This window comes from Penicillium nucicola, assembly GCF_028828085.1.
Source record: "Penicillium nucicola strain IBT 29836 chromosome Unknown utg000006l, whole genome shotgun sequence".
In the NCBI taxonomy this organism is placed as follows: Eukaryota; Fungi; Ascomycota; class Eurotiomycetes; order Eurotiales; family Aspergillaceae; genus Penicillium; species Penicillium nucicola.
In genome coordinates, this window is record NW_026643130.1 from 2,192,198 (window position 1) to 2,205,109 (window position 12,912).

At 48.4% G+C, this 12,912-nt stretch overlaps 3 protein-coding genes across 3 annotated transcripts; all 3 read right to left on the reverse strand.

The window, feature by feature from the left end:
- Window positions 1-297: 297 nt before the first annotated feature.
- Window positions 298-7,313, reverse strand: N7511_006850 (type I iterative polyketide synthase; the record flags this gene model as incomplete). Its single annotated transcript, XM_057129227.1, has 10 exons — window positions 298-327; window positions 442-1,320; window positions 1,389-3,789; window positions 3,846-4,105; window positions 4,161-4,874; window positions 4,986-5,267; window positions 5,445-5,566; window positions 5,646-5,967; window positions 6,026-6,682; window positions 6,735-7,313. The coding sequence occupies 10 exons, from the start codon at window positions 7,311-7,313 to the stop codon at window positions 298-300; spliced, it is 6,246 nt and encodes a 2,081-aa protein (XP_056983783.1).
- A 311-nt stretch (window positions 7,314-7,624) lies between these two features.
- On the reverse strand, window positions 7,625-8,021 carry N7511_006851 (uncharacterized protein; the record flags this gene model as incomplete). Its single annotated transcript, XM_057129228.1, has 2 exons — window positions 7,625-7,737; window positions 7,907-8,021. The coding sequence occupies 2 exons, from the start codon at window positions 8,019-8,021 to the stop codon at window positions 7,625-7,627; spliced, it is 228 nt and encodes a 75-aa protein (XP_056983784.1).
- A 727-nt stretch (window positions 8,022-8,748) lies between these two features.
- N7511_006852 (fungal specific transcription factor domain-containing protein) lies at window positions 8,749-10,644 on the reverse strand (the record flags this gene model as incomplete). Its single annotated transcript, XM_057129229.1, has 1 exon — window positions 8,749-10,644. One exon carries the CDS (start codon window positions 10,642-10,644, stop codon window positions 8,749-8,751), a length of 1,896 nt encoding a protein of 631 aa, XP_056983785.1.
- Window positions 10,645-12,912: the final 2,268 nt, after the last annotated feature.

A 12,912-nucleotide genomic window follows, 5' to 3' on the forward strand; every position in this document is an offset into this window, starting at 1 on the left:
AAGCTTCTGAGCGGAACAAACATCGAGGAGTGAGATAACACACGAGATAAAGTGCGCTTCCTTATTATCCTTTCAAACTGTGTTCACTCAATTTCAGTTTATGAGACAAAAATCCTCACCATCAATTGCAGCTCTGTCCTAACCACATTCACCTCTTCCTAATCCAAGTTTACATCAGAAAGAGAAGACTAACTATAGAAGATCTGGCCACATTATCATACTACAATGATGAATATCGTGAAAAAAAAAACAGAAAGTATATGAGTGATGTATGATTTTTCAAACTTTATAACCAGTTTACGGAAGCTGTTCAACATGAAGAGGCGTCTGTCAATTCACTGCATGCATGAGCGATAGCTTTTGACACAGCTTGTACCTATCCAAACGGATGAAAATTAGCATAATCCATAACCTCAGAACAAATAGAATAATGAAACTTACGTTGGCAGCATCAAAGACCTGGAAATGGTCACCTGGGATATCCATGTAAGGCATTTTTGCCTTTGTAACAATCTCCCAATCCTCAATAGAAGTCCTAGGATCGGAACGATCCTGCAGCCAAGCGTTCTCAATCTCCTGAATACCATCCGCTGCCTGTAGTTGAAAGCCATCTTTTGATCGGAGCAAGAAAGTCCGTGGAATTGGTCGACTGGTACTTGTCACAGCCTCTGGTTCGAAAGCCCCAAGCATACCCGCGCATGCTGTGAAGCTTTTCCTCACATGGCTGTGAATAGTTTGGCCGACCAGGCCACCTCTGTTTCTGCCACCTCTTGTGACGGCATCTATGATGTTCGCGGAGAGAGGTTTGTGGTTGAGTGGTGGGGGTGAGTCGATGAGAACGACACCGGTCACAGCGTGGCCTTCTGCCAGTAGCACTCTAGCAGCCTCGAATGCAACAACACCGCCGAATGACCAGCCACCTAGAATATATGGTCCCGAAGTGGTTCTTTCAATAAGTCTTGCATATGATTGTGCCATGGCGGGAAGTCCTGTCCAGGAATCTGGCTCTAGAAAGTTGGGGTCATGAATCGCATAAATTGACCGATTGGAGGGTTGTAATCGGTGATACTGAACGCATATGCCGCTGCCATCGTGGATGAGGAAAAGCGGAGCGTTCTTAGGGGCCGTGTCGTCGGCGAGATACACTTTCTCGGGTTGCTCTTGTAGCTTAAGGATAGTCGCAATTTTCAGAGTCATCGATGCGGATGGTTCATTCTGTTCCTTTTCTGGTACTGAGGATTGTGTTTCATGAGGGGGCCGGGGAGAAAATTGAGAAGAAATTTCAACTTCAAGTTGAGCTGGTACATCATCTATATTTGCCTGTAACATGTCAGGGCTGTACGCCACCAAAAGGCTGCCACTGCTTAGGTCGCTATATATGGACCTACTAATTTCTCAATATCCCTCACTGTTCTGCATTCTGATAGTTCCGAAGATGAAAGTTTCTTGGTGCTTGATGGACTTTGCAGACGGGCTTCCAGCTCGATCATCATCAATGAATCAATACCAAGAGCCTCGAGCTCTACATCTGACTTGACTGATATAATATGCGCACCACATGTCTCGGCGATGATGGAAGCAATGCGTAGCTTATCTGCAGGCGTTGCCGGTGTTATTGGCAAAATGACGGAGTCAACGCTCTCTGCTTCCGAAATAGGCGTGAGTCCTGCTTGGCCCACATCGCTGCACAGCTGCTCGATGTCCTCAACGGTCTCACAATCCTCCAAAGCGGAGATATAAATTGAGGTTTGAAGCTGAGAAGACAGGTTTGAAGAAAGTTCGATAATCATAAGCGAGTCAAAGCCAATGTCGTGAAGGCTGGTGTCTGCAGTTAAGCTCGAAGCTTCAATATTGCAAGTTCTCGCAATGATCTCCCTGATAGCCGGTCGCTTATCGGCAGACATGTCAACAGGCTTTGGGGCAGGAGCCGAGGGCATCGGAGCTACCGGTTTGGCTCGCTCCATTGGAGCAGATTGCTGTGAATGACCATATCTCGCAGCTGTCAACCGGAGCGCTTGAGCCATTCTTGCGAGTTTCACTCGTTGGAAGGCCATGCCCTTGAAGACAGCAATGACGCCTTGTGAATCAACAGCAAATGCGTCTGCTATCACCACGTTGTTGGCTGCGATTTCGACATTGCTGCAATAAACTTCGAATGTCGTATCCGAGAAGGGGAATTCGCGAATCATGGCAGCAGATTTGACCTCCTTGCAGATGCAAACTTCATCATTCTCGATATTGAGATTGGCGACGAAACCAGCAACGTGAAGCAGGACGTCCATGAGAACCGTGTTTGCCGCTGATGTGTCTCCTTGTTGATTGGGAAAACGGCACATTGCAAGTGCTTCATCCTGATCGATGCGCATCGACTGAACCATTTGGAACAATTCGGAATATGTGACGACCCGTGTGAAAACCTTTTCATACATGGCTTTCCGAAGGAATATCTGTGTACTCGATTGGTCGGTTCGCAGGAACCGTTCCTTTTGCCGTTCCATGAGAGGCACTAGCTTCGCATACTTCTGAGCATGCGAACTAGATCGTGTCTTCAGTTGCCCTTGACAGTGAATCACTTGCTGCTGTGGGTCGGAACCTGTGTTGTATGAACCCACAGTGAACAAGTAGTTTGCCTTGTGGTCACTGCTAGGTTTAATGGAAACCCTAACAATCGCAGAAGAGCCTTCTGAGTATAGCAAAGGTGCCGGATATTGCACATTTGAAAGTATCCTGATGACTTCTTCGCTTTGATCGAGTTGTGTCCACTTCAAAGCAGCTAGAACAATCTCGTGATACACTGATGCAGGACAAAGAGCATTCTCACAAACAATGTGACCGATAATGTAGTCCTTGAAGACCGCAATCGGGGTGTCAAAAATAGCCTCGCTGTTCGTCTCAGACGGGCGTTGAATGATCCTGGACAGGAAGGTGTGCGAAGTTTCAGAATCGGTACTCTCATCACACTTACCCGAGTCTCTCTGAGCGCTCTCATGTGGATAGTAGACACCAAACTCTTGTTCCGAAAATGGCATGGCGGGAACGGAGGCCAGGGTTGCTGGCTCATCAAAAGCATTTCGCCAATTCAACGCAGTTGTGGATTGGTAGAAATGACACAGCAGTCGAGAAATTGCCGCAGAAGCTGGAGTTCCTTTTCTCAATGAGGGTAGAAGATCTGTAGTGTCTTTATCCAATCTAGCGTTAACCATTGGCAGCAAAGAGGGATGAGGTCCGATTTCTATCCACCGGGAAATTTCCGCCCCCATTCCACTATGACAGAGCTCATGAATGCCCGCAGTGAAAGAGACGGTCTGGCGACAATGCATAGCAAAGTACTCAGAAGTGAAAGCTCTTTCGCCGGGTTGAATAAGGCGACCAAACACGTTGGAGAGAACAGGAACTGTCGGGCACGAGAGCTCGAGTGTCTTCGCGACTTCGGTCAATTCATCCAGTATGGGGTCCATTGCACTTGTATGGTAGGCCATTGGAACCTCCAGGAGCTTAGACCGCGTGTTCATCGTACTGAGATTTGCTTTCAGGGATTGAAGCTGACTGATTGGGCCTCCAACAACGCAATCAGAACGACTATTATCACACGATATAGCCAGGCTGTGGAACTCTGGGCTATTGTCGATGTGATTCCTCACGGCTTCTGCACTGAGGTTGACGGCAAGCATTGACGTCGTTTCAAGTTGGCAAAGCTCCATCATAAGCTTGGCTCGGTGTGCTACCAGCTTCAAACTGTCCTGTAATTCAATAACACCAGCAATGACGAGGGCAGCATATTCTCCAAGGCTAGTGATGAAGTTAGCGATAGAACAGCAAAGGAGGAACGGAGTGCGTAGACATACCTGTGACCGAGTACGATGGTCGGCATAATACCAAGAGACATAAGAAGGCGCGCCAAGGCGACTTCTAAGACAAAGACCGCTGTTTGAAGAGATTGCTGCTGCAACGAAGATGGGCGAGTTTGCTGCTCTTGGTCGTCTTTGCATGCGATGATATCAAGACATCCCGGGTATCCATTGCTCAACAACCATCGTTCGCAGTCCATGACCACATTTTTGAACTCGGGGTAAGCAGTCAAAAGCTCACGGCCCATTCCTAGATACTGTAATGTTTGTTAATCTTTCAGCCCACAAAATAATATTGTAATGAAGCCTTACCTGTGAGCCTTGACCAGAGAATGCGAATACTGCACGCGGCTGGGGATTCGCTGACTCGCGAATGTGGTAAACCTCTGCATTTCTCAAGCTGTCGACTACTTCCTGAGCAGTGGAGCCGGTGACAGAGATACGATAATCAAAGATCTGGCGACGAGCCGTGCTTGTATAAGCAACATCACGAAGAGAGCTCGGGAGCGAAGGATCCTCCAGATAAGCGATCATAGCATCTTTGTAAGCAAGGAGACTTGTGTTGCTTCTAGCCGAGAATCCGAGCATATAGGTGTGAGCCTCGCACTGCTTTTCATTCTGAGGGGAGACTTTGACACTGGAATATTCTTGCAGAATCAAGGCACCGTTGGAGCCAGCTGCGCCAAAATTGTTGAGTAGAGCAAGCCGCGGGTGTCGTGAAGGCTGAGACCAAGTGGCGCCGTCACGATCAATGACGGATCCATCCTTGCCAAGGTCTTTGATCTTGCGGTTCAGGGTTTTGAGAGATATCTGCGGGGGAATCTTGCCATGTTTTATCATCAGAAGCAATTTAGCCAATGCTGCACCGCCGGAAGCGGCCTCACAGTGACCAATATTTGCTTTGATAGAGGTGAAATGGAGAAGATTCCCCGAATCTCGACCGTTGCACAATGCACCACGAATGCTAACAAGCTCATTTGGATCTCCAGCTTGTGTGCCTGTTCCATGTGTTTCCACCACAGTGATCTGCAAAAAGTTAATACATCGCCAGCCTCTGATGGTAATAAGTGAGCAGAAGATGCCCAGTGGAGAATCGGAATTTCCTCTGGCATAAGTTATCCGCTTGGGATTACGTACCTGGTGAGGATTGATTTGCGTTTTCTTAAGCAACGATTGAAATAGGTCTTCTTGTGTTGGTGAATGAGGATGCGTTATGGAATGAGCATTGCCGCTTTGGTTGATCTCAGTGCCTCTGATAACTCCGAGAATTCGGTCACCTTCCGATATCGCATCTCCAAGTTTCTTGATCACGAAAGCCGCACACCCTTCAGAGCGACAGTAGCCATCTGCCGAGTCATCAAAAGGCTTGCATTGGCCAGTAGGACTCAGGAAATGCGCTCTATCGAGACCAAGATACATCTATGGCGTTGTCAGTTCATGATTGTAGCAGAAATGTGGCTCCATTGGTTTGGAAGACACCATGGACAATGGAATTTTTGTCGCCTTTTTCCTCTTCAAACAAAAATAAAGAAAATTGCAAGGATTCACTCACGTCAGGACTACTGATGACATTCACTCTCCCCGACCAACGCTGACCGGCAGTCCCCAGCTTGGATTGCTCGTGCTGCTTGATGAATGGCTACCATCGACGAGGAACAGGCCGTGTCTAAAGTCATAGATGGCCCACTCCATTTGAAGACGTAGGATATCCGTCCACTCTGGAAAGCACGTAAGGTGCCTGATATAGAAAAGATTAGCATATCTGAATGATCAATAGTCAAGCCAGACACAATTCACCTGGGCTGTAGTAGACATCGATGTTATCTCTCAGATTGTCGGTATAGTCCAAAGTCGCATTTCCAATAAAACAGCCAAACGTCTTCCTGGAGAACGACGGGGTTGAATCAGGCACATAACCCGCATCTTCAAGTGCCCGGTAGGCAGTTTGTATCATGACACGTTGTTGGGGATCCATGGAATGAGCTTCTCGTCGTGAAATTCCAAAAACTTCGTTGTCGAACATGAAGGGGTTTTCTAGGAAGTTGCCATACTTGGTTCTTAGTGTACGGCCATCTTTCTCCTGGTAGAAGTCTTCCACGTGGAACCTTGACGATGGAATCTACATAACTCGAGTCAATCCAATATTCCATGATAGGTTTGAAATGGGGTAGTCTCACCTCAGTGCAAGAATTGACTCCGTCGACCAAGTTTTGCCAAAGGGCATCGCTATTGGGAGCTCCTGGAAGATCCACACCCATGCCCACAATGGCAATGTCATCAGAGGATAGCAGCCCAGAAGCGTCATGTGGTAGGAGACGCGGTTCGACTATTGACGCAGTTACAACTTTCACGTTATCGGGGAGGCTATGTCTGGTCCCCGACATGCCGTATCCGGGGCCGAAATTCAAAATCTCATAAGAAGAATCCACAGCGGTGGCGGATTGCTCGATGACAGCAAGGATGTTATCCTCGACCGCTGCCCAGTTCACCGGCTCTAACATCATCATATCAAGGAGCTTCTCGCACATCTCTTCAACCGTTACTAGCTGCTCCGAGTCGATCGGCTTTCCATCGATATTGGAAAACAGCGGAACAAGAAGTTGTAACGGTGCTGGGAATATGAGTATATTGTTTCGTAGGTCTTGAAGCACCTCTTTTCGGACTTCCTCGAGCTGACGACGGTTATGATACAAGGAAAAAATATTAGTTGGCCGGATCTTGCATTGGGAGGGCATGTTGCTTTGGGTGAAGTCTTGAAGATGATCGCCTCTACCACTGAGAGTGATGCAAGTATCAGAGTTGATAGCACTCAAATAGACGTAAGACGCCGGAGACTATAAGTTCTAAATTAGCACTTGGGTCTCTCTGATCATGGACAAGCCATACCCGTTTGTTGTGTTCTTCAAGCAACTCTTGGGCACGCTGGGCCGTGATCCCGTCCACAACCAGACTACATGGTAGATGTGTTGGACATTCTGTTTTCGCCATCATCACCTGCTTGTAGCCTTGGATTCGAATGCCCAAATGCAGAGCTACGTAGAAAAAGTCTTGGGCGCGAGAAAGCAGTTCGATGGTATTCCTGGACGTGGCCACCGCTGCACAAGGCAGTAATCCGGCACAGAATCCGGCCACGCCAACAAGAGTGCCAGGTTTCTCTTTCAGGTATCGTAAATATCTTAGAAACTGGATTGTGTAGAGAGATACATGTTGAATGATGCTATTCTGTTGATAACACTCCCGAGGTCCTATGAGGCTTTCTGGCGCCACGAAGTCTTCCAGCTTAATGTCCAAGGATAGACGCTGGCTGTTGATGATGGAGGTGATCTCCCTCACGAAAATGCCATGGCATGCTCGTAATATAATTTGGCCCTCTGGCGTTCTAGCGTCTTCGGCAGCAGTCTTTAGAGTTCGCTCCGAGAAAAGCGCATCTGAACCCAAGCCGGCGAAGACAGGAATTTGATTCATCTTGATATGGGTGGTTGAATACCGCGGGGGGGGGGGGGGGGGGGGGAGGCCCGAGAATCAAGACGAGTTAATCAATTCTCTTGGGAAGCAAAGAGAGAAGTAAAGAGAGAAATGATGGGTCTAGTGAAGACGACGATTGTATGAATATTTATATCCCGATATCCTTCTCAGGATGTGTGATTACTACAGCAACGATGTGACAAGGTACTGAATCAACAATATGAAGGAATAGGAATAGGAAACCGTCAAATCTAAGCGCTGAACGCACCCAAATTCCTTAATCAGGGGACTGAGACTTCGCTGAGTGAACGCTAGCAGTTGACGCTAAACAAGATCTTCACGAGGCCTTTCTCGACCAGCACATCCACCGATACGACTATACCCAGTTCCCACCATTCCCACCAATTCGGTGGCGCGATTAGAACTATCACTCTTCAATGTTTCAAAGATTCGATACAAAACCGAAAATATCGTCGGGGTGTCTCGATACGACCTAGACAATGACGCAACATCCACTAGAATAGCCAACGGTTCCCACTCTCCCCTGAAACATGGAAACATACGACAAGAACATGAAGGAACTGGATACACACTCCCTAAACGGGCTGAAGGATTCCGGAACGACTCTTTCTGGAAGGCAGCAAACCGGAAGCCCTGCTTCGAGGTCCACTTCCCGGCCTCTTGCTGATCATCCGTATCGGGGTCCATTGTGGATGGCTAGGACAACACAGCGTGCGGTTGCGCATCACGCCTTTATCTCGGGAGGGCTGCTGCATGTCAGAAACCCATCTGCACCAGGCCCACTCAAGGAAACTATCTTTCCGTCTTGGTCTTCCGCTTGAATACACCAAATGATGACTGCATGAGGAACTTCTTGGCGGCCAATCGGGAGTCGGTGCTAAAGCTTGTCGTTCCGCTCTTTAATTTGACGATAGGTGGCTACATTTCCGCGGCCGGAGGGTATGCAATCATATTAAGTGCCTGGTTAGTAACTTTGTCGCTTAGAACCCGCGAATCAGAGTCCAAGGGTCTCCAAACGTGTGGCTATGCGCACTGATAGATGCAACCTCACGTCTCTGAGATCCATAGTTCCTTTCTGGGTAGGGATAGGCAGATTGACCAGAGCCGCATTCCATTTCCCTTTTGCTGTCTTTCTCTCTCAGTTTCTGCCTCCCCCACACAGGCGTTGAATGTTCAATCATTTCAACTATATCATCTCTCTTTTACTTGAACATGGGCTTTAGGTAGAATTCATTCATCTATTCATTTATTCATCGATTCATCGTCCCTTGTTCGTAGGACGGCAAGACGGGACCTAGCCCGTGTCAACTAGCCGTATTCAGGACTCGGTTATCAATACACAGCTCGCCTAAAAAGCCCATTTTGAAATTCAAACGCAAAACCGATCGTGTATCTCATCTTCACGTGATATGGTTTAATCCAATACATGCATTGCGTCAAGGGCTCCATCTGAATGGCTGCCATTCCATATATCAAGATGATCTTGATAGGCCGCCCATGTGTTGATTTCAACGGCTCCAATTGACGAGCAAAGGTTGTTATCCGTGAAAAATGAATTATCAAAGGGGGGCTCCAGCCCTCCGTCGAGAGACCCCATCAGTACATCAACGGGGTCCGTGGAGGGCGTAGTTGACGTTGTAGCGGGAGATGGCTCCAGTGTCATTCCCAGGGACGTTCTGCTGTGGCTCCTTTGCTCTGACTTGTCATCCAGGCTGTTGAGCATGTCGTTTAGTCTAGCGACAAGGGATCGTGTGATATTCTCTGCTCGGGCAGCGAATGGTTCGGTAGCTGCAAAGGCCTCGAATACAGCCAAGGCTTTGAAAATCCACTGTATTGGCCTGCGGGATCGTGAAGAGAACGGGTTCGCTATAATAAATCCAAGGATTGTCACGGTGGCATTCCATAATGGGTGAAGGATTGCAGGCGAGCCAAAAAAGACATCGGATGAAGAACAGAGGTCGTGGACGATGATTGTCATTGTTATGGCGTGCTGGAGCGAGCTGCGTGCGTGGCGATCTGTTTGTGGTTGTTGGATTGGAGAGGAGTTGCAAGGTTGAGGGAAGCAGATGAATGGCCGCTGGAGCATGATATATGCATTATGATAGTTTACTTCAAGTAGAACCCGTTGATGGTGGAGCCAGCTGGGAGCTCCAAGCTCCAACACGATCGGACTCTCTGCTGTGGACATGGATTCCGTGTACCCTGTGTTTTTCCTGGGGCTAAGGAGGTCATCTGGTAGTTCATTGCTCCATTTTTCTAGACACGCGAGCGATGTGGCTACCAAGTTCGCTCGTTGTTCTAGCACGGTGATGTTGTTGGCATCCTCGTATAACTTCGAGGTGGAAATGAGTCGATCCATCTCCGCAAGAGACACTGCGAGCTTCACGGCATGCACGAAATAAGTCGAGACGTGTAGACTCTTCCAACAAACGCTCGTGTTTCCCGGTATCGTGATTAGTTCATCGGCTGACGGCAAAGCGCATGTAATCGTAGCGGTTTGTACAGCGACTGGCTTCCCAAGCTGCTGGGAACATTTTATATCGAGCATAAAGAGTAACCACCAAATCCGCCTCTGAGCTGTCCTCTCTTTTGGCTGAAGACGCTCGCTAGGTTCCTCGTGGAGATTGACACTATGGCTGTGACGAATGGCGGTGCCGAGCAGGCTGTAAGCCTCTCTGAAATGACTTGCGTTCATGAGATATAGAGACATCAGGGCGTAACATTGCATCGATAAGAGCGTGGGCTCAGTCAGGAGCGCAATATAATCCCGACAGCGACGGAAATATTCGTACCCTATCCATGAGATGTTGACTGCACAACGGCGCATACTCAGGATGCGTGAAGTCAGGCCAGCCCCATGGCCGTATTGGATTCCTAACGCCGTCATACAATTTGCCAACGCCTTGGTCAATTTTCCAACCTCGAAGGCTTGTCGCCCATCCAGATGCAATAGGGATTGAAATTCGGCTTCGTCCGAAGTCTGCAAAAGTGGGTGATAGGCTTCCCAAAATAGGCGGAGAAAATATGTTTGTTGGTCTTCGGTCAAGTGCTCGTTACAGGGTGGTGGGCTGTCCGCTGATGCTGCGATATGTGGTAGATCAGGAAACGGACCCGGGTAGGCCGTTTTGAGGTTCGCTATTGCTTCGTGGCTGCAGTTGCGCGATGTGATCCTTGAATCGACAAAGAAGCTGTCGATTTTGTCGAAGACATACACCGGGCAGTTGAGCAGCTCCATGTGGTCGTCCAGCTTCACACGGCTATGATTTGGAAGAGTCATTTCGGTGGTGGTGCCGGCAGAGGCTGAGGGCATTGGTGGTCGGTCCCTGTCCATACTGCTCGCGATAATGGCCGGCGCCAGGCAGTTTTGCGGTTTCTCCTCCGACGCATCGGATCGAACACGGTCCCTGGGACGGGACTCGGGGTGGTGCTCTCGTCTTCAACAATCACTGTCAGTAATCATTTCCCTCCATCGGCCAGACATTCTCACCCATTTGAAAGGCTCTTGGCCTTTTGCTTGGCAGGTGGACTAAAGGTCCACGTGCATCTGACTTTATCAAGTACACAGCGCGAACAAGGCTTTTCTCCGCATTTGGTGCGAAACGTACGGCAACGATCGCAAGCTCGCAACACTTTCTGGCGTTTTCGGGATGGCGACACTGAGTTTGAAGCGCGTTGATCAGGGCCATGCTGCGCTGGCGCAGCCACATTAAACGTGTGGAACATTGCGAGGCGAAGCCTGTGGGTGTATGGGGGAGATAGTCCCTGTCCAGAGAAACAATCAACAGCGAGAATTAATACATTGTCTGACGAAGTCTGTGATCAAGTCTCGGTATCTGCCACCTGGCGGGGCATTGCTGACAGGGTTCGTAGAAAGAATTCCTGCAGATAGTATATGCAGACGCTACTTCTGCACTGTTTCTGCAGTCACCATTCCTACTAAACGGCCTTGGGTCCACTCATTTCAGCATCTGACGGACCCTCTCCGAAAGGCCTCGGCTCGGCACGATGTAACCCACTAATTACGATGGCATTTTGAGTTCCTTGTCATTTACCCGGCAGAGTTAAGATTGTCACTGCCTAATCTTATATGGAAGAAATATCATTCGAATATCTTGACTTGGTTCTTGCATTCTAAGATGCATTGCCTCTTTTTTTCCAAAAAATTCAATCACATTGGCAGATCTACCTAATAGCCGTATTGAGCACTACGGTTAAACTTGATGAAACGCTATCGCCACTAAGAGCGCCAGGCTTTGCAATTAACCCTGGAAATTCCAACCCCCGTCAGAAACTGTACGTAATCGCTTTGCGACATCGCCCCTATCAATGTGACAACAGCTTCGAGGCGCGCACCTGCAGATGATTCTGTTATGGCCATTTCGCCCCCTGTCAAGTCGCGTCACCGATGTCGGGTCGATCAACGCACGGATGTCAGCCTCCGTGGGCCTAGTCAATCGTGAGTACTCAATGAGCCGTCAAGGGTGGGGATGCAGGGGGCCTGTCCTTCTGTAGCGGAGGTTTCCGAGCTGGCGAAGGATTGGGGGCCGCTTGGCGCCTTGGGCCTCAACCAACAATTCTGCACGCTGGTGGCGTCCTCTGATTGGCTGATTCGGTATGCCAAGAAGTATAAAATGCTTAACGCCACCTACCGGTTTCCAAGTTGGAACAAGTCTTCTGCTCTCCACTAGTATTGCCTTTGTCTAATGACCCTGCCCGGTCAGTTCCCCAACCCTTGTTCTAGTATTATCTCGAGGGTAGAGTTGTCGGTCGACTGAATACCCTCGTGAGCTTATAGAGTCTTAGCGTACTTTCAATTTGCCTTAGCGCGAGGTTTAGACTCAAAAGACGCGTCTAGCATAGGATAAGAAACGGGTGAACGGAAACGGCTTCCGACTTTATTCTTCATTTATTTTCATCATTTACTAGGGGATTGTGGGTCGCTGGATTCACGTATTGTAGACTAACAAACTTGGAATACAATGAGGTAGATGAATTGTGGAGTACGGTAAGCGTCTTTGTACTACTGGAGACCAGGGACGCCTCTTGATAAGTCACCTCGTCTACCTGCTTCCAAGCTTGCCTAAGTACGCAAGGGGTGATCCACTCAAAAAGAGAACCGAGATTCTCGCGAAGGACCAACTACACTAGGTGGATTAGTCTGAATGTCATCTTATATTTATGAAAGATTAATGCCTGGCTAGGTCCTGCATATGATCGAATGCAGAAGGTGTAGAAGAAACATTCTACTGCAGAGAATTTCTAGTTTTTCTTCGGTATGCATTTGATGTCATTGATACTAGACATTCTCTGACAATATCAAAAGTCCCGGATGGGCCGATCGGTGGGTTTCTTTTCTGTATTGAGTAGCTGACAGTAAATGGCTACTCTTCTGAGCTATTTGGCTTGACCAGTATCTCACAATCAACATCAACCAGCGGCGACCGGGGTTCATATTTTCTATCGACTATTATGTTTCAACCATTGCCAAAATCCAACGCTTTCTGTCCGCACTAGTTCCTCTACTTCTGTGATGGGCACTTCTTATCTACTAAATCATCCCCTCATATTCCCACTGGTA